Genomic DNA, 22,401 nt, shown 5'->3' on the forward strand with positions numbered 1-22,401 from the left:
CTCTGGATCTGTAATTTGTTTCTTTATTACAACCATTACCACTCCCTTTGCCTTTTGTACCCTTCTCCCTTTATCAACAGATTAAAGCCCATCATGTTTCCACCCGCTGCAGTTTCATATTGGACTCAAAACATTAACCTTTTCTCTCTCCACAGATGCTGCCAGAGTTGCTGGGTTTTTCCAGTGCTTTCTGTTTCTATTTCAGAATTTGGTCCCCAAAGAACAATAAGAGGAGCAGGAGTAGGCCATCTGCCCCCTCAAGCCTGCTCCGTCATTCCGTAAGATCATGGCTGACCTTTTTGTGGACTCAGCTCCACTTACCCTCCTGCTCACCGTAACAAGCAGCAACATTCCTCCAATAACTACCAGTCAATGTAAATGCAAAACAGAATGTCTGTGTTGCATTGGCACCAACTTTTTCCATTAGAATTGACAGGAGAATTAATTTGGATAAATTCCCTGATGTAATTACCTATTGAAGTGCTGCAAACCTAGAGTTTGCGTCCATGCATCTCACCACCTTAGTGCCCAAATTGTCTTTAAATGTTTGGGTGTTTTATGAACATTGAAGGGTAGGAAAAGACCCTCTTGTTGAGGGGAGGTTGCAACCAGCAGTCCCAGACAATCCCAAGATCTTATTCGTCAAAGTACAAGCACTCACTACCCCACTCAATAATTATGTGACTACCTGAGAGAGATGATGAACCAAACCAAATTCAAGCTCTACGTCATTTGGGGATTAACATATCAGGATATCTGACCCCGGCTTTTCAATTTCCTCATTTCATATTTGAAAATGAAATACACCCAACGTAAAATAATGAGATTGTCAGATTGAAAGGTTAAGAACCAAATCTGTTCAAATTCATGTTTTATTGTTGTTTTGGGCCAGGGTTTACAGAACCTCAAAGTGTATCATGGAATTCACCTGACCCACAACTTTTAATAGATTGTGGTATCGGAGTACACGGCCCACTCTACAGGTGTGGTAAAAGTATTTTTTAAAGCAAAACAATGTTTATGAACTCAAGTTAACCTTTTTGAAACATAGAGTGAACATCTTAGCAACCATTAATTCAAATACAACCCCCAAAGAATACAACACAAAGTAATTCTTACTTTCCTTTTAACATCTAAAAGACTTTAAAAAGAAACTTTTAACAGAAGCATAACAGGTGAAAGTCACTACTGTTATTAGTTTTAAATCACCAGAATCGATTTACAGTCTTTAGGTTACAGAGAGAGACTCCAATACACCTACTGGCTGTGACTGTAGCTATCCAGCTCTGAAATCAAAACTAAAACGCACCCTGCAGCAAACAGCCTAAAACAAAAGTAAAAAAGCTGACACAGCCCAGCTCCACCCACTCTCTGACATCACTGCAGTAATAAACACCCATTTCTTAAAGGTAACCTCACTACAGATATTTATATACACACCCATTTATAAACACCCATTTCTTAAAGGTACTCTCACATAACACTGTGCCACTTAACTGTGCAAACCCTGCGTAATCGCTATCGAAGATCTTTGTATTCATTCCAATTTGAAATGATTGGTGAATTGCAATAAATATTTAAAATACATTTGTGGGGCTAGTTAAATTTCAACCCAGTAAGACCAAGCAGCTTTGAGGTTCATTTGTCTACTGTCTGAGTATTAAGAGGACATTGTTCAGTAAGCAAAGCAAGCTGAGTTAAAATTGACAAGACGTTGACAGGTGAAAGCCTACAATGTCATCTGTTTAAGATATATGCAAATCTAGCACAGACCATCACCTGATTGATGGCTACTGATGGTGAACATATGACCATGAATAAGAAGGTCCTTTTACCACATTTAATTATTAGTCCCTAAACTGCAGAAATACTGACGGGACTTATATTTGAACCATTTCCGAGGTGGTGGAATTCACTGTTCCTGATGACCAAGCCTTAAGAGCTACTGCGGGATCTTCAGAAGATCTTGTATCAGTCAAAAGACAAAAGTTGAGTTAGCTATTTCCTCCTTAATTGTCACCAAGCATGCCATCTTGCAGAGTCGCTGGCACTTCTAATTTTCTGCCATTTGAGGAATGGGTTGCATTTACCATCAACACTTCCAACTGCATGTATAGGTGATGTGAAGTGCGGAGCATATTTACGCATCATGCCTGCTCATTTTAACAATTGTATTCTGTGCTGAATTCTATCTGCCTTTTTATTTCTTCTCTGGGTCCAGTTACTGTTCATTCTATGACCTTTTCTGCATTTGTTTTGACTGTGACATCTTACGCTCTGAAGTAAACTTGAAACATAAATTTTGGAACTTAATGATTCTCAAACTTGCAGTATCTACTGCACTTCATCTTCAATCAGGAATGTAACAAGTTTAACAATCCCTATTACGCTAGTTTTTTGTTTCTAAAGACTAAATTGTTAATCAACGCAAAGTGCTTTTTTAAGAATATCCATGATACAGTTTTGAAACTGAAAGCACTCCCCTTCTGCCTTTTTTAATTGTTTACTTAAATGCAATTTTATAAATTGGTTGCTCAAAACATTTGTCTCATCTTCATTATTGCTCCTAAAACTCTATCCTGTAAATTGCTGATTATCCAATGTTGATGGTCACTGAACACAATTTATCTGAGCTCTTCAGCAACGCCTAAAGATCAACAACTAAACATCCTTTTTATCCCTTTATGAATATTTTATAAAATATTTTATTTTGGGAAACAGATATTGCAGAATGTGACTGTTTTGAGGAAGTAAATATATGGATATACAAAATAACATGGGCAGATGGCAAACTTCCTATACCATCTGACTCAAAGTTACTTTTGAGTAGAATCCACAGTTCCATCTGTATTCTCTGTTTAACCGTATTCTGTGTGTACATCAAAATGTTGGTCACAGCTTTTTATGGAGTTTTCATTTTAAAAGTGGTGATAACCTCTTGTGACATCCAGTGGCATAGAATATAAATGCCCCAGGTTAGATATTTGATTCCTTCGAAGGAAAGATATTGGCCAGGATTCTCTGAAATCCCCTCAGGATGAAGTTCTCCAGCCTCAGGAATTCCATCAGGTCTCTCAGCCATACTCCTGCTTTTGGCTACTCCGAGTTCTTTCATTGAGGGGTCGGGGGGGGCGGTTAAAATGGCAAAGCCAGAATGGGAGAAGGCGGCTCCGAGTCCCTCCATTCAAGCGAGATCTGTCTCCAGGCTATCAGGGAGGCAAAGACCAAGATATTGGCCTCTCTCGCCACCTGGATTCCTGGGTCTTCCGACACCCCAAATAGCAATAGCTTCGTATGTGCCACGAACATGTGGACGTGATCTGTGGGCCTCGCCGTGCACCACCCACACCAATCCTCTACCCCCTGAAAGAAACTACTCATCTGCGCTACCGTCATACGTGCTCTATGAATTACCTTAAACTGAATGAGGCTTAGTCCCGCACACGACGAGGACCATTTACTCTCCGCAGGGCCTCAGGCCATGTCCCGGCTCCACCCCCACTCCAGCCCTTCCTCCCATTAACGCTTTATATCCCCCACTGGGGCCCCCTCGTAATCTATCGGCTCCTTGTAGACCACGGACACCATCCCCTCTCCTATCTTCTCCTTCGACAGTACATTACCTGCAATCCCAATGCCGGTAACCTAGGAAAGGATGGCACAAAATCCCAAACCTGCAGGTATCTGAAGCAGTTCCCCCTGGGCAGCTCATATTCTTCCTCCAGGTCCTCCAATTTTGCGGAACTGCCCCCTATAAACAGGTGTCCCGGCCTGCCGCCACCCCCGAAACCTCATATGGCGGCCGTGACCCCCCCCCCCCCCCCCCCCCCCCCCCATATCCAGAAGCTCCACATACCCTCGAATGGCAGACCTCACCCGCTCGCATCGTTCCTCATCCACCAGCAACCCACATCAACTTCCACTAACAAAATCTTTATTATTGTTACAAGTAGGCTTACATTAACACTGCGATGAAGTTACTGTGACAATCCCCTAGTCGCCACATTCCGGCGCCTGTTCGGGTACACTGAAGGAGAATTCAGAATGTCTAATTCATCTAACAAGCACGTCTTTGGGGACTTGTGGGAGGAAACCCACGCAGACACAGGGAGAACCTGCAGACTCCGCACAGACAGTAACTCAATAGGAATCAAACCTGGGATCCTGGTGCTGTGAAGCAACCATGCTAATCACTGTGCTACCATGCTGCTCTCCGGGCGCTGGGCTCCTCCCCCGGTCCACTTGCAAATCCACCCAGTGCAGCGTGTGGTCAAAGACCACAATCACCGACTACTCTGAGTCAACCAACCCCGCCAGCAACGCCTTGTCCACCACAAAAAAGTCAATCAGGGAGTGCACATGGGAGAAATCGGTAGCATAGTGGTTAGCACTGTTGCTTCACAGCGCCAGGGTCCCAGGTTCAATTCCTGACTTGGGTCACTGTCTCTGTGGAGTCTGCCTGTTCTTCCTGTGTCTGCGTGGATTTTCTCCGGGTGCTCCACTTTCCTCCCGCAAGTCCCGAAAGACGTGTTGTTATGTAATTTGGACATTCAAAATTTTCTGTGTGTACCCGAACAGGCGCCAGAATGTGGCAACTGGGGGCTTTTCACAGTAACTTCATTGCAGTGTCAATGCAAGCCAACTTGTGACAATAAAGATTATTGAATTGAATTAAATTGATATGAGAATTCCTTCGCCCTCTGCCTCCCAAAGCTCCACTGGTCCACCCCTCCCATACGTTCCACTAGTCCCTTTGCCACTGCCGACTCCTTCCTTGATCTTGTGATCAACTGGTGTCAGTCCAGGTCAGGAATCTTCCCCAGCAGGGGCGGCATGTGGCGCAGTGGTTAGCACTGGGACTGCGGAGCTGAAGACCCGGGTTTGAATCCCGGCCCTGGGTCACTGTCCGTGTGGAGTTTGCACATTCTCCCCGTGTCTGCCTGGGTCTCATCCCCACAACCCAAAAATGTGCATGGGGAGGTGGATTGGCCATGCTAAATTGCCCCTTAATCGGAGAAAAATTAATTGGGTACTCTAAATTATTTTATAAAAAGGAATCTTCCCAGCAGCCGCCTCATGAAATCTACATCCTCCCAATTTGGGGCATAAAATTTGCCAGGACCACCGGCATCCCCTCCATCTTCCCACTCACCATGACAAACCCCCCCCCGAATCTGCCACAATGTTCCCCACCTCGAACGCCACCCGCTTATTCACCAGCATCTTGTCTGCATGGCCAGTCCCGAGTGGAACACCTGCCCGCCCATCCTTTCCTCAACCTTGTCTGGTCCCCCTACCTTTAAGTGCATCCCTTGCAAAAAGGCCACGTCCGCCTTCAGATTTAGGTGCATGAAAACATGTGACCGTTTGACCGGCCCCCTCCCCCATCAACTGCTCCAACATACTTGGCACATTTATCCCAGCCCTCTGCTGTGTCTGTAGTGATGAAATCTTCAGCTATTTTGGGTTCCACACTCTCGTACTTCCTCCATATTTTACTACTTTTCTCCCCACCTTTGAAAGCCTCCTTACAGACTGCTGTATTGTGTCAGCTTCCCATACCCTCCCTATCCTTCTTGGGCTTCTCAACTGTGAAATGCTTTGTAATTTGAAAGGCATGTGTAAATACTAGAAGTTTTTGCTGAAGAAGCTCATATATGTTGTATTCGATCACTATCAGCATCACAATCAACTTTACAGGACTGTGCTTAAAGCATAAACAGGATATGTGTTTTTTAAACAGAATAGCATTTCAGTTTCTAAAAAATCTGTAAAACAAAAGAAAAAAAAGGCATCACAAATTGATGGTCTGGTTCTCATGCATATAAACCAAAAGTTTTTTAAAAAGCGAAAACCCAGTCAACAAGCATACATAGTCAATGCAACCAGTCTTTTTTGTTCTGAAGGACCAAACGTTTTGCATGGTTTGATGAAATGCCATGTATAGTGAATCACCCAGAGCATGAAATGCTGCACTATCAGCTCATCACCCAAAAACTAGCAACTTCCATTGAAGTTGACAGCATAATCAATGGTCTTAACCTCAGATGGTTGTATTTTTCATCGAACAGGCCTTCACCACAAACTCCAAGCTAAGATGATAGATATTAGTCGACTCCACCTTTCCCATTGCCCATCTGATTGAAACGCTTAAATCAAGATTCTGAGATTACGCCCCTCCCTCCCTCGCCAAAATAACATGATATCATACTTTCTGAAACTTTATTTTGAACAGCACGCTGCGACATAGCTCTTGCAGATCAGGTTAAATTTGTGTAAAAAATGATTATTGCAATTGAATATCCAAACTATCTAGGTGTAAAAAAAAAATTTGTAGCCATATAAAGTTTGTCAGAGATATTGAAAACTGACTTGAGTTCAGACCAAGATAAACCCGTTCAAATAACATGTCTATGCGCTATTTTAAATAAAATAACAATACCACTAACTTGGGAGTCAAGTGTTTGGTTCGATTTTCAGACTGGCAGCACTCCAGTGCTGAGGGGGGAATAGTTATTGAGGCCAGGGGAGTGTTTGAAGTAAAGGATCCAATTGGCATGATGACTAATGCTTGTAAATTTGTATTCTAGTCATTTGTGTTCTATGCTACGTTGTTGGGATGAAGGCTTTCCACCCACTGTTTCTGGTGGCTAGCACAAAACCACCCAATAAAGTCTGGCAATATCATTCAGACTTTGCAATGCGGTTAATGGAAATGGGCAGAGCTGGTTCCCCACCACTGCCTCCACTCACTTTGGTGAACGTGTATGTATGTGATTGTTCTCTCCAAGAAAAGCTATAACTGACCATTGTGGCATTTCCATTCACTTACACAGGGTCTGGAAAGTTGCCTGAAAGGTCCTGATAATCACAACAGCCAGGTTTTGATAGAGGCCACTGTTATCGCATTGACCAAGCTCCAACCACTACTGAACAAGGTAAGCGCAGAATGTGAGCAACAGGTCTCGTTGGGGGGGGGGGGGGAAACAACGTGTATTTCAGGTTGCGAGAATGTTTGAGAAATAGTCAGAAATGTGCCGAGCTAAAATACACGAAGCAAAGGCCCATGACAATAAGCTAATGAGCAGAACTGCAAGAAATAATTCGCCTCTTTTTGAAATAGCACTTGAATGGAGTTGCATTGAAGAACAAATGTCTAGTGTTTGATTTTCCTTTCAAAGGCGAGAAACAGTATGCATTGTTTGATGTGGTGTATGAGAGCTGTGGCTAAGTGGGTAATGTTTGAATGGTTTAGATTCGAGTCCCTCTCCAAGACCTGAACAAACAAATGAAGGCTGCCAATCCTGTGCAGTATTCAGTGCGAGACTTCAGTGGACGTAACTATCCCATGGCAACGATTTTAAAGAAGAAGGGCGTAGATCATTCTATGTCCTGGTAGATATTTATTCTTCAATATACATCACAAAAACACATTATCTTTTAAGATTTTAGGTTCAGGATCCACAGATACTCAAGGTAGGTAGTCGAACACTCGCAAGTAATCTGAAGCGTTAAGCAATTCTTCCCTTGGTCTTCCTCCATCTCCCCCTTCCTCCATCTTCCCGAGTCCATCTTCCATCTGAAGAAGGTGGCTGCCTGACTAGAGCTGCCACTGGACGAGGACTGCCTGCCCCTTATCTCCAAACATTCATTACTATACTTTATTTCTAGGGACTGGGAGTTTACCCTTTGTCTATCACTTGTCTGAACCTTTCTACCCAATGATTACAGGACAGATATCCAAGACGTCAAGATGCGCGCCTCCCTGCTATCCACCACTTAGTTCAACATCACTTTTTAGTTTACTTCATGCTGAGGGTCATTTGCTAGCCGTTACCAGATACTTGTATAGATAAAAGGGTACCCAGGCACGAGAAGACTCGCTGGTATCAGTTCAAGAATGCTTTTGCCTCGAACCCGAGCTGCGAATAATGATTTTTCTGAAGAGGGACAGAAACAGAAAACATGCAGACTTCTGTTAAGGGTTTAGAGTTATTCACCTAATTTCTTGATTGCATATCGTATATAATGTACAAAAGTCATTGGAATTATCTGGTTACGATTGCCTTGGATTTGCACCCCCCCCCCCCCCCCCACCTGCAGACCATCTCACTCAGTGATATTTCTTATTCTTTTGTAAGAGTGCTGTTCATTTCAAGGCTATTAGCATTTCACTGCATGATATGCGTGGACTTGAAAGATTCTCCAGCTTTCCCATCAATTGTACCCCATCTTGTGGATAATTCCCACAATGTATTATTTCTCCTTTAGCTGTCCCAATCCAAGATTCATTTTACTTTAATAGTATCCCTTCTGACCATAACCTCTTAAAGTCAGTTTCTGTCTGGTCTATGTTTCTGCCTGGTCTATGTGTCTGTGCCCTGGTCATTTAAAAAAAAATCTTACTCTTTGACCACATTAACCATTTCATGCCATGCTATTTGACAAGTAACTGGACCTATTCTTCAGTGTTGCATCACCTTATGCTCTGGCTGGCCAGTTACCTTAGACATAACAATTCACTTCTGCACACTCAAACCGTGCCCTGATTTTCTTTCTGCTGAAGTTTTCAATATCATGCCACACGCGCTTGGTCCAATAAACCACCTTGAGTTTCATCTCCTCAAAAGATCAATTAACTGGTTGATGCTTGCTGTCTATACAGAGAAGCTAGGAGCAGGAGTAGGCCATTTGGCCCTTCAAGCCTGCTCTGCTTTTCAATAGGATTATGGTTGATTCCCTATCTCAACACTATAGTTCTGTGCTTTCCCCATACCCCTTGAATCTATTTCCTCAAATATATTCAGCGACTCGGCCACCACAACTGTAGCCTCCTGTGGTAGAGAATTCCACAGGTTAACCTTCTGAATGAAGAAATTTCTCCTCACCTCAGTCTTAAATGGCCTACACCATATCCTGAGACCGTGACTCCTTGTTCTAGACGTGCCGTGTCCAACTTGTTATTAGTTTGCAGAATGTGAGTGTTACTGCCCAGAACAGCATTTATTACCCATTCCTCGTTACCCTTGAGAAGGTGGTCGTGAGCTGCTTTCTTGAACTGCTGCAATCCCCGAGAGTTGGTATATCCACAGTGTTATTTGGGAGGAAATTCCAGGATTTTGACCCAGTGACAGTGAAGCATCAGTGATATATTTCCAAGTCAGGATGGTGAGTGGCTTACATAGAATTTACAGTGCAGAAGGAGGCCATTTGGCCCATCGAGTCTGCACCGGCTCTTGGAAAGAGCATCCTACCCAAGGTCAACACCTCCACCCTATCCCCATAACCCAGTAACCCCACCCAACACTAAGGGCAATTTTGGACACTAAGGGCAATTTAGCATGGCCAATCCACCTAACCTGCGCATCTTTGGACTGTGGGAGGAAACCGGAGCACCCGGAGGAAACCCACGCACACACGGGGAGGATGTGCAGACTCCGCACAGACAGTGACCCAAGCCGGAATCGAACCTGGGACCCTGGAGCTGTGAAGCGATTGTGCTATCCACAATGCTACCGTGCTGCCTTGGCTTGGAGGTGAACCTCCAGGTAGTGGCGTTCTCGGGTATCTGTTGCTCCTGTCCTTCAAGATGGTCGTGGCCATGGATTTGGAAAGTGCTATCTCAGGAACTTTGGTGAGTTAGAATCCGAATTTACAATGCAGAATGAGGCCATTCGGCCCATTACGTCTGCACCGACACACTGAAATTGCACCCTACTTAAGCCCACTCATCCACCCTATCCCAGTAACCCCACCTAACCTTTCAGACACTAAGGGACAATTTAGCATGGCCAATCCACCTAACCTGCACAATTTTTGGACTGTGGGAGTTCCTGGAGTGCATCTTTTAGATGGTACACACTTCTGTCACTGTTCGTCGGTGGTGGGGGGATTGAATGTTTGTGGGAGGGGTAGCAATCAAGCGGGTTGTTTTGTCCCGGATGGTGCCACGCCTCTTGAGTAGAACTCGGCCAGCTTGATCTGTGATGATATTACTGAGCCGCTTTTTGTGATGGACATTGAAGTCCACCACCCAGAGTACATTCTGTGCCTGGGTTGATGCCAGGTAGTTCGTCCAGTTTCATTCCTTTTTATTGGCTTTGTAGCAGTTGAATATGAGTGGTTTGTTTGTGGGAGGGGTAGCAATCAAGCCAAATCAGAGGGGCAATTAACAGTCAACAACATTTCTGTGGGTCTGGAGCCATATGTAGGCCAGACCGTTTGAGGACTGCAGATTTCCTTCCCCAAAGGGACAATCATGAACCAGATGGGTTTATACAGCAATCAACAATGGTTTCATGGTCATCATTGACTTCTAGTTCCAGATATTTTTTATCGAGTTTATATTCCACCATCTGCTGTGGTGGGTCCCCAGAGCATTCCCCTGGGTCTCTGGATTACTTCCTCCAGTCTGTCCACAGTGTCAGAATTTTATATGTTTCAGGTAGATCCCCTTTCATTCTTTTAAATTCCAGTGTATACAGGCCCAGTAGATCCAACCTCTCCTGAAACAACATTCCAGCCATCCCAGGAATCAGTCTGGTGAACTGTTACTGCACGTCCCCTATGGAAAGTATATCCTTTCTTCAATAAGGAGACCAAAACTGCATGTGATAATCAGGTGCGGTCTCACAAAGGCCTTGCACAGCTGCAGTAAGACACCCTTGCTCCTGTTCTCAAATCCTCTTTTTATCTTTGCTCATCTCCCCTGCATGTCTTGGATAGTGGCCAGGCCATCAAAAACAAAAATCCATTGCGGCTGGCCCTGTTTGGATGTCCAATGGGTTAATATTGAATCATATCTGTAACGTTAAAAATGAATCATAAAATTGAATCAAATCTGTAACGTTAACATCTGTCAGTGTCCAAAAATATACATTCAGCAATATGAAAGTCGTGTGAAGCATTTTTTAAAACATGAAATGAAAATGAAATGAAAATCGCTTATTGTCACGAGTAGGCTTCAATGAAGTTACTGTGAAAAGCAGCTGCCAGCAGAAAAGATGACCTTCTTTTGACCTAGATGACCTAGTTTTGGGGAGGGGGGTAAACTTGACACACAATTGCATCACTTTACGTCATTTTTAAATATATACTGATCCATCTATACTGATCAAAAGAACAAAACTCCATTTTAAACTTGCTTTATTAAATTATGTTGTTACCTTCAACTTTGCTGAAATTTTCCATTAAATTTCAGTTGTTTTGAAATTCTTTAGCGTTTTGTAAGATGTTTCTCACCTAAGATTATTTATTCTTGGTACAATCGGGGTTCTAAGACCGAAAGAGTTAGCATGGCACCAGCATCTTGAAAAGACAACACTAGAATCATACAGACTGTTTGCAGAAAACTTTTCAAGTCCTAATGTTTGTTACTTAACCAAATTTGAAAGAAACAATCAGTAAAATGTGTCTTTAATTTATATTTTGGTAACTCTGGTAGAAATGTTCTGAAAATCATGATTGGATTTCTGTCAAACATTTTCTAGAATGTCTTTATATTTCAGGAAAACAAACAATGGAGCCTTTTCACAGCTGTACAAGTGCATTTTAATTCATACTTAAAGTCATACTTCTGCCCAGTAACTTTCTCTGATCAACTTGATGGTATTTCACATTTTGCTACACTCTCGACTGGGTAAGAGGACAGCTTCATGGGCCGGGGTGAGACTCAACGTGAGGTGGTTGAGGAATCAGAGTTAACTAACATTAATTGCTGACTGCCTCCATTATCAACGGTACAGCCTACTTATTTCCCACTATCGTCATATTGGAGGGGGCAGCTCTCTCTCACTGGGAGACTGATAGGAGTCACTGTTGAGGCTGGCTTACTGACCTGGAAGACTAGACACTGCAGCAGGTATGGGCTGGATGCTGTTTTCATGGGCTTTATTGCTGCTTGCATTTTCTCTGAGCTCTGTTTGACAGGGTCACAGCTTGTCTGTGTTGGGGGGGGGCGGGGAAGTAACGTTTGCTATTCCTGTCAGCCCCTACAGTACACTTATTAGAACGATCGCGAGAAAGGTGACCCAAGCGGTTGCATTTAAAACAATGGACAAGGGACACATCTTCTGTGCATGAAGTGCCTAGATGACACGGACTTCACGTAAGAGGTCCTCAACGGCAGCTAACTTAGCTTTCACAACTTTTCAAGAAATGCTGTGATGGACTTGTTCCCAGACCATATGTGTGACAGATCAAATCATCTCAGGTTACTGCCTAAGTATTGTGAACCCCCAGTGAACGAATGGCTCAGATTCCTTAAATTAAAGTGTTAAGATTTGGGGAGTCAAAAAGGTGACCCTTACCATCCCTTGTGCTTTGTTGCTGAATTAACTTCTGCAAAGCTTCGCTTGCATCTTCTAACTCTATTTCTTGTCTGTAAATCAGTGTATTGTTCCAGTGTTCCGACTAGTTTTTCTGTGTATCATGCACATAATCATATGCCTTCTTGCTCTGTTACTGTGCAGAACAGCAATGCCCTCCTGCCAACCATCAAGTATGCAACGTATCTACCTTAACGCCTTGTTTTTAATTATACACTTGTAATCTCCCTTGTACTCTTCTACAGCTCCCAGGATATCTTTCACTCCAGCTGCACTGTTTACTCAGTCAGACTCTGTGTTAGTCTTTCCCCAGCACATGTGATGCCATTGTGACTCCTGGCCTCATTTGATACCTATTCCACATGCAATTAACTACAACCCAAGACTGTTGCTTCAAAAATTTCAATCCCATGATACCTCCGCTACTGTGGATCTCACTTCTGGCACCAAATTGTTTGTGATACCCAATATAGGCAGTCAATTCAAAGGTAATTTATTGCGGGTCAACAGTTTTGATACGATGCATTAACTAAAGAGACAGGAAAAGTATACAACACATGACACAAGCTCACAAGCTGAAGGAACTCTACCCTAGGTCTTCCCTGGTCATCTTCCATCTGAAGAAGGCAGCTGCCTGATGAGGACTGCCCCCTGTCTCTGAGCACTTTATAATATACTTTGTTTCAAGGGGCTGGTAGTTTACCCTATGTCCCATCATTTGTTTGAATCTTAATAGCCAATGAATACTGCACAGGTACACAAGATGTCAGATGGTCACCTACCTCATCCATCACTTAGCTCAAGGTCATTTTTTAGTTGACCCCATGCCAAGAGTCATTTGCTAACCTTTAACTTGCACTTGTATTGTTAAAAGGTGCATAAGGTGCCAGAAGACCCCCTGCCGTCAGTTCTAGAAAGTGTGCATCTTCGTTTTGCCTCAATCCTTGGTTGCTAAGAATGTTTCTTTTCCAAAGAGAGAGAAAAACAGAGCATTCAACCTTCTGCTAAGGGTTTACAATACAATTTTGTAATCTTACAAAGACACCAGTTCTTGTATCTGATAATTGTCAGATTGCTGTTGGTCTGAGTTTGAGGTGCCTCCTGCAGCATTTCCTAAATTATAACACTTCAGAAGTACCTCACTGGCTGTAAAACACTTGAGGAAGGATGTGAAGGGCAGGGTCCAGAAAGGATTCACGAGCATGCTTCCAAGGATGAAGGGCTTTAGTTCTGTGGGTGGATTGGAGAAGTTGGGACTCTTCTCATTGGAGAAGAGAAAATTGAGAGGCGATTTGAGACAAATTGAGAGGAAATTTGAGACATTGTTCAGCGTGATGAAGGGCCTGGACAGAGTGGATTGAGAGCAACTGTTCATATTGGCAGAAGGATCAAACGAGAACAAGGGAACACCAATTTAAGGTCAATAGCAAAAGATGCAACCATGATTTGAAAAACCATTTTACGCAACACGTTAGGATCCAGGGTGTGCTACCTGTGTGTGCCAGGGTGTGCTAGGATTGTGGTGAAGAGAGAGTCAATTGTGGCTTTCAAAAGAGAATTGGATCATCACCCAAGGGATGGGAACTTGAAGGGCTATGGGGAAGACAGTGAATGGATAGCTCTAAAAAGAGGAGTGGAGCTCTTCTGTGTTCTACCTCCAGAGCTTTTCAATCTTCCTAGTAAAATTATTATAAGACATCAGAGTTATCAAAAATTTTAATTGAACAGAATATAAATAATCTGAGATATGAAAATTACGTATTATGGCAAATGGAGGAAAATCTACAAAGACACTATTGTAATAAAAAGTAGCATGTGGGTCATCATTAAACTGCAGCAAAACATTATACACGGTAATATCAAAGAAAGAAGGGCGACAGTGACGCAGTGGTTAGCACTGCTGCCTCATGGCGCTGAAGACCCGACTTTGATCCCGGCCCCGGGTCACTGTCTGCGTGGAGTTTACACATTCTCCCCGTGTCTGCGTGGGTTTCACCTCTACAACCCAAAGATGTGCAGGTTTGGTGGATTGGCCACATTAAATTTCCCCTTAGCCCCTTAATTGGAAATAACAGCAAGTCATCAGCATATAAGGACACCCTATGCTCTATTCCCCCCCCCCCCCCCCCCCCCCCCCCCCGGCACTATTCCTTTCCATACCCCCAAATTTCTTATTGCGAGATGGCCAATGGCTCAATCGTGAGTGCAAACAGCAGGGGGGACCTAGTAGGGGTGGAAAGTTAAGGGGCTAGAGAGGGTGAGAGATTTGCTTTTGATGGGGTGGTTTGCCAGCTTGGAGGAGTTAAAGGCGAAAGCAGGACTATGGGTTCGGGTACTTCCAGGTACAGGATTTTGTTTGGCCGACATTCCCGGTAGTGCTGCCGCCCACTTTATTAGAGAGGATTCTCTCCTATGCGGGTTCAGAAGAGGGCAGCATGTCTGGGATATATGGACGGACATTGGAGGAGCAAAGCTCAGTAGAAGACCAGGTGGGAGGAGGAGCTGGGACCCATATTAGAGGGGGAGGTGTGCAGTGAGACCCTCCGCAGGGTGAATACTAAGTCATCCTGTGCAAGGTTGAGCTTGATCCAGCTCAAGGTTGTGTTTAGAGCGCAGGGCAAGGCCAGAATGCCTGATTTTTATGAGGGTTGAAGGTGGTTGCGAGTGGTGTTTGAGAGGGCCAACTACTGAAATGAGGCCCAATTGTGGACCACCGGATCCCCAGATAGTGAAAGCTTGTTTTGGAAAGGCGAAAAGGTGGCGTCCCCAATTGGTTTGCCTCCCTGAGGGGTTAACCAGGAAACATTCACTCTTGCCTAAGTTCGGTTTCTACTAAGAAGTAGCTGGAGGTGATGAGCAACTTCATTGTGCCGTCAATGGCGGGGGCTGGGACTGTAATCTAAAGAAATAGGTCATCCACATAGAGACACTTGATGCTTCACCCCATCTTAGCAAATACCCCTGCACTGACTAGAGGACCTCAACGCTAAAGAGAGTGGCTCTATTGCCGGAACGAACAAGAGTGGAGAAAGTGGGCAGCCCTGCCTTGTACCCATATTCAAGGGAAAATAATCAGAGTTCAAAGCGTTCACACTCTATGAACACTGGCCATATAGGCATTATATAACTGAATTATGTATGCCTGCTTTTCAGTTCAAGCATCATGTGGACTATGGGCAGTGGGAGTGGGCAGCTTGTGGCCTGTATAACATTTAATGTGGGCTACATGTTTTCAATTCCCAATCCACTTGTTGATCAGGGGTTGCTCGTGGAATCCAAGTGTCAGAAATGTACTTGGTAATATCTACTAATGCAGACTGATGTTCTAATTTAGTAAATGTTAAACAATGAGACGTATTCCCTTATGGAACGTCCAGAGCTGCAAGCTTCAAAGTAATCAGCGGGACTTTCTCAACTGGCCTTTTAATCTGGGGTGAAAAAGATGGTAGCCTAAAGAAAGGAAAGAAAAATCTTAAGATACTTTACTGATCTAAATGCGCTCATTTTTGTTATTGCAAATGGGTCTGATTTATAACTGTCTAACTTCTAGTGCATGTTTATTACTTCAGCACAAATGTACAACTGTAGATTTGAATTAATGGATGTTTTGCTTAACTGATCATGCCATCTCCTTTTGAAAGGACTCAAACATGCACAAGGCCCTCTTTTGGGTAGCAGTAGCAGTGTTGCAGCTAGATGAAGTCAACCTATACTCAGCTGGTACCGCATTACTGGAACAGAACCTGCATACGTTGGATAGTCTTAAAGTCTTCAATGACAAGGTGAGGTGATGGCTAATAATATAGAATTCCTACAGCACCGAAGGAGGCCATTTGGCCCGTCAAGTATTCACTGCCCCTTTGGAAAAGCACCCTACCTAGGTCCCATTTTGCCGACCTATCCCTGTAACCCCACTGAACTTATGCATCCCTGCACACTAAGGGGCAATTTAGTATGGCAATTCCACCTAACCACATCTTTGGACTGGGAGAAAACCAGAGTACCCAGCGGAAACTCGAGTAGACACGGGAAAAAGTACAAACTCCATACAGTCACCCTCGGCTGGAATCGAACCCAGGCACCTGGTGCAGTGAGGCAGCCGTGTTTTGTTGTTTTAAATTGAAGTTAAAGCAGGATGGCATGGTGCCGCAGTGGTTAGCACTTCTGCCTCATGGGTTCAATCCTAGCCCTGGTGGCATGGCGCTGCAGTGGTTAGCACTTCTGCCTCATGGGTTCAATCCTGGCCCTGGACCACTCCGTGTGGAGTTTGCACATTCTCCCCATGCCTGCTTGGATCTCGCCCTCACAACCCAAGGATGTGCGATGCTAAAGTGGATTGGCCATGCGAAATTGCCCCTAATTGGAGAAAAAAAAATTGGGTACTCCAAATTAAAATAAATAAATCAATAAAGAAAGAAATTGAAGTGATAGCATCCAAACAATACATCATAAAATATTTGCTACTGAACCATTGAGATTCCGCATGTACCATGTTACTCCCAGCACGGTCACTTCACAGTGATATGTGTATATGAGTTGACTTCCCCCAGTCATATAGAGGGCAGGAAACTTGGACCATTGAACATGAGACAGCCTCCTGCATCTCTTTTAAAATAAATTTAGAGTACCCAATTACATTTTTTCCAATTAGGGGGCAATTTAGTGTGCCAAATGCACCTACCCTGCACATCTTTGGGTTGGGGGGGTGAGACCCACGTAGACATGGTGAGAATGTGCAAACTCCACACCGACAGTGACCTAGGGCCTCGATAGAATGCGGGCCCTCAGCGCCGTGAGCAACAATGCTAACCACTGCGCCACCATGACGCCCCGACCTTCTGCAAGCTAAATTGACCTGAGGGGCAAATTACCTCACACCCACTTTGAATGAAAACTAACTTTTGAAATTACGGGAAAAGTAATAGTGTTTGGGTATTTGCCAACAGTTAGACATACTCTACTTTCTGTTAACAGACCATTGAAGGCTTTTGAGGTGCTGTGGCCATCGATTTTAGTATGGTCCATGTCTAGTCACAAATGAATATGAAGTCTTAGACTAGAGGTGGCCGTTTTAATCCTCTTCTCGTGAATATCTATAAGCTACCCAGGGCCTATCTTAATGTGTGGGTGTAGATCTGAGCCCATATATCAGTGAACTGTGTAACGGATTCAAAATGCTAGCTGGACGGAGGCACAGATATGAACCAAATTGTGCCGACAAACCACTGCTAATTGTATTATATGTTATAACTGCAATCAATATCAATAATTCTCAGAACAAGCAATTTGATGAATAATATTTTATTACAGTATGTTGCTTTTCTCTTCAGAGTCCAGAGGAAGTATTTATGGAGATAAGAAGGCCTTTGGAGTGGCATTGCAAGCAGATGGACCATTTTGTGGGGCTCAATTTCAACTCTAACTTCAACTTTGCACTAGTGGGACACCTGATGAAAGGTGAGGAGCGTTACTCCCAACGGCCAATTCTTAGATTAAGCACCATGCTGACTTTGATTCTGTGCTCCATGGTGACAGGGAAAGGAATGAACCATCACACTCTGACATATCTGTATTATCACACTGAACTGAGTGGTTGACTCTTCCTGCCTTTGAAGTCATCCATTCGGTTATGCAGGCTACCAAGAATAGGCAATAAACGTGGTCTGAGGGCAGCACGGTGGCCTAGTGGTTAGCACAACCGCCTCACGGCGCTGAGGTCCCAGGTTCGATCCCGGCTCTGGGTCACTGTCCGTGTGGAGTTTGCACATTCTCCCCGTGTCTGCGTGGGTTTCGCCCCCACAACCCAAAGATGTGCAGAGTAGGTGGATTGGCCACTCTAAATTGCCCCTTAATTAGAAAAAATAATTGGCTAATCTAAATTTATAAAAAAAAAAAAAAAAAAAACGTGGTCTGCCCATAAACACCCATCATTACAGTCCAAGTTTGACCAGCACCAACTTCGGGCAACTAGGAATGTAGCCTTGCCAGCATTGCTCCTGAAAGAAAAGCTGGAAATACGAACTGTGGATGACAGAGCATCTGGGACGCTAATAGATGGCAGGACCAACAGTATATCTACCTAGTCAATAGATTGAGAAATAAGCAAGAAGGGCGAAGGAGGAAGATGAATTAGAGTTTCTAGATTAGTGTCAAGCAAGTTATGGCAAAATAAATAGAGGGGGGAAAGAAAGCTTGGTTTGAGGAAAAAAAATAGGCAAAGGAACAGTGAGATTTAAAAAAGTTAATTCACAGGGTGTGGGTGTCGCTGGCTGGGCCAGCATTTATTACCCATCCCTAATTGCCCTTGAACTGAGTGGTTTGCAAGGCCATTTCAGAGGGCCAAGCGAAAACCAAATTTCTGTTGGTCGAGAGTCACATATAGGCCAGACCAAGTAAATGAAGGGGAAGCAGATTTCCTTTCCTAAAGGACATTAGTGAACCAGATGGGTTCATTTACAACAATCGTTTTGTAGTCATGACTAGACTTTTAATTCCAAAGTTTTTAATGAATTCAAATTTCACCACCTGCCATGGTGAAATTTGAACCCTGGTCCACAGAGGACTACCCTGGTTATCTGGATTGCTGGTCAAGTGACAATACTACTGCGCCCCAATTAATTTGAAGTAATGAGACTGCACAGTTTAAATTGATAATTCCTTGTCTACTGTGGGTGACTGATGTACAATAAAAATATGTCATTAAAAGGGTACTTAGGCTATTAATTGCCAGACCTAACTTTCTGTGGTGCATTCAATAGGCAATTGATGTTCAAACCCAGCAAGTACTTCAAAATAGCAGAGGCTAGGGTGAGATATTCTTTTTTTTTAATAAACAATTTTATTGAGGTAGCTTTTGGCTTTATAAACAGTTACAGACATCATCAGAAAGAAAGCAAAAATGTGCAAACATCCACGTACTTTCAATACTTCCATCGTAACATATTGCACAAGCCCGCTCCTCTCCCACCGGTACTACTCGCCATATTTTCCCTAGGGTGAGATATTCTAATGAAAAAAAAATGGCTGGGCATCATGGATCGTTCTGGAATTTCGTAATTGATGACACATCTCTTAATCTTCTAAAAAATTTTGGTCAGTTTGCACAATAATTAAGTTATGCATTATTTATATGCAATTTTTTCAGCAAGTTCTGTCCCAGTAGTTTCAAATATGGCTGAACAAAACAGAATGCACTGAACAGCCCTGTTCCTGAACACGGGGTGAGTAATGGAGAAGACCATTGCTGTTCAGTCCTTGGCTCAATAACGTCGCAGCTGCCACCACAGGCAGCATGGAGTGACCTCTTTCAGGAAACCAGGCGTTTAACAACTTCGCAAATGATCTCTCTCAGTTGTTGATCAGAAAACGAAAGATTAGCTGTGACATAAAGAGCATAGCTTTACCGAGTGCAAAAGTTCTACTTCCCCCAAAAAATATTCACTTAAGAACTGTCTTATTGGAAAAAGAAAGCATCTCTTGCCTTTTCCCATGTTGGAAAGTAGGACACTCAGCCAGCTCAATAACAGCTCAAAATTTTGGCAGCTCTTCTGGTTTAAAGAGTGATCCCCAATTGAATGCTGTAAACTGCAACTTGGTTACAACAGGGTTGGTTCACGACTCTTCGGGATTTCTGGCAGGGTAGATGGGGTTTTATAGATTATTCTAAGTGTTACAGGAAATTTCTCCCCTCCACCCCACCTCTTATGCTGCACACGATCCCCATCAGTACTTCACTACTATAGCAAATGTTTGACCTCACTTTAGTTGAAGAAGCAGTTGATACCTTTGCATCAGGTCACGTCCTTGTTTGGGAAGTCAACTTCCCCCAGAGTACTGAAACTGAATTAGTAGAGACTGGGATTAGCTAAGAAATTATGGTGAGATGGGAAAATAACATGCGTATTCTCAAAGTATTTGCTAACCTATGCTGAGATCTGAATCGTGACCCACTGAGTCAGTAGCTCCAGGTTCAAGCCCCAACCCATGTCTTGATAGCCAAGGAGGGTGTGTTCATAACATGACCAAACAGGTTAAGCATCAACGTGCAAGGGCGGCATGGTGGTGCAGTGGTTAGCACTGCTGCCTCACGGCGCGAGAACCTGGATTCAATCCCGGCCCCAGGTCACTGCGTAGGTCTTGCCCCTGCAACCCAAAAAGATGTGCAGCGTAGCCGAATTGGCCACACTAAATTGCCCCTTAATTGGGGGAGGGGGGGGAGGATTGGGTACTCAAAATTTATTTTTTAAAAAGCAAATCCTTCCAACACATTCCAATGGCAGATGATAAGAGTGGGAGAGATTCCTTGTAAGCCACATGATGAAAATTAATTTGGAACCTTTACCATCACTACCCATCATGTACAGTATGCATGTGAAAAGCACACGTCTTGCTACAGCAACTTGGACTACCAGAGTTATCTGTAACACTCTGTGAATTGGGAGAAACCGATTTCAATCAGTGTGATCCACCTTTTCACAGCTCTCTAACTACACATAATTTATTGTTAGCTAGCTTACAACAGCCCAAAACTGACTCTTGTAGCAGATATTTATATGTCATGGATATGTTTCAGAGGCTTGCAACTACCCAGTTTATTCTCAATTGTCAATAAAGATCGAGAGCAGATTTTTGTCAGTTGAAGTCTTTATGAATATATAAAGTCCAACAATTTGTGCCCCAGTTCAATAAGGGTTTTCACATGCTAGATTATGTAAAATGTGGATAATATCCTGATATTTGCATTTGAAGAGCCTAAGTTGGTCGCGCAGAACACAATTTAACTGAAGGTCAAAGATTACAATGATCAGAGAGAAGGGACTTTCCTCAGTGTTACAGACTGGAAAGTCCGAAACAAACTGCTTGTCGCATGTTTGTGAGATCCTCCACTCCTATGGTCAAGAGGCTGGTTTAGCACAGGGCTAAATCGCTGGTTTTTAAAGCAGATCACGGCAGGCCAGCAGCACGGTTCAATTCCCCTAATGAAATGAAAATCGCTTATTGTCACGAGTAGGCTTCAATGAAGTTACTGTGAAAAGCCCCTAGTCGCCACATTCCGGCGCCTGTTCGGGGAGGCTGTTATGGGAATCGAACCGTGCTGCTGGCCTGCTTGGTCTGCTTTCAAAGCCAGCGATTTAGCCCTGTGCTAAACAGCCCCTACCAGCCTCCCCGAACAGGCGCCGGAATGTGGCGACTAGGGGCTTTTCACAGTAACTTCATTGAAGCCTACTCGTGACAATAAATAATTTTCATTTCATTTCACCCTACGATTACGATCCCAGACCAGACCCCAAAACTAGCTGGGATACTGGACTGAAACTCCAATATTTTAGTTTATTTTGTAAGACTGCAAAAAGAGTACTTCGCTCCAGGAGTGATTACACGAAGAAATATGGATTTGATATTTTAAAACAAAATTTTATTATTAATACAATTTTTTTTTAATTTAGAGTACCCAATTCATTTTTTTTCCAATTCGGGGGCAATTTTTTTTTTTAGCATGGCCAATCCACCTAGCCTGCATATTTTTGGGTTGTGGGGGTGAAACCCATGTAAACATAGAACATAGAACAGTACAGCACAGAACAGGCCCTTTGGCCCTCAATGTTGTGCCGAGCCATGATCACCCTACTCAACCCACGTATCCACCCTATACCCGTAACCCAACAACCCCCCCCCCCCCCTAACCTTACTTTTATTAGGACACTACGGGCAATTTAGCATGGCCAATCCACCTAACCCGCACATCTTTGGACTGTGGGAGGAAACCGGAGCACCCGGAGGAAACCCACGCACACTGGGAGGACGTGCAGACTCCACACAGACAGTGACCCAGCCGGGAATCGAACCTGGGACCCTGGAGCTGTGAAGCATTTATGCTAACCACCATGCTACCCTGCTGCCACGGGGAGAATATGCAAGCTCCACACGGACAGTGACCCAGAGTTATTAATACAATATTAAACTTTTTAACCTCACACCTGAAATGAGCTTACAATTGTCCCTTAAACAATACTACTCAATACAATAAATACAATACCCTTGATTACTATCTCTGTTCCCAATTAACCAACAAGAA

General features: G+C 43.6%; 1 protein-coding gene across 17 annotated transcripts in view; it reads left to right on the forward strand.

The window, feature by feature from the left end:
• Nucleotides 1-22,401, forward strand: part of nf1a (neurofibromin 1a) — a 330,336-nt gene that overhangs the window by 272,791 nt on the left and 35,144 nt on the right. For all 17 annotated transcript variants that reach the window (XM_038814507.1, XM_038814511.1, XM_038814513.1 and 14 more), the window contains 3 exons: nucleotides 6,837-6,938; nucleotides 15,968-16,108; nucleotides 17,657-17,783. In XM_038814507.1, the coding sequence (XP_038670435.1) occupies nucleotides 6,837-6,938; nucleotides 15,968-16,108; nucleotides 17,657-17,783 (370 nt within the window). The remainder of the gene's footprint in view (nucleotides 1-6,836; nucleotides 6,939-15,967; nucleotides 16,109-17,656; nucleotides 17,784-22,401) is intronic.

This window comes from Scyliorhinus canicula, chromosome 12, assembly GCF_902713615.1.
Source record: "Scyliorhinus canicula chromosome 12, sScyCan1.1, whole genome shotgun sequence".
Lineage (NCBI taxonomy): Eukaryota > Metazoa > Chordata > Chondrichthyes > Carcharhiniformes > Scyliorhinidae > Scyliorhinus > Scyliorhinus canicula.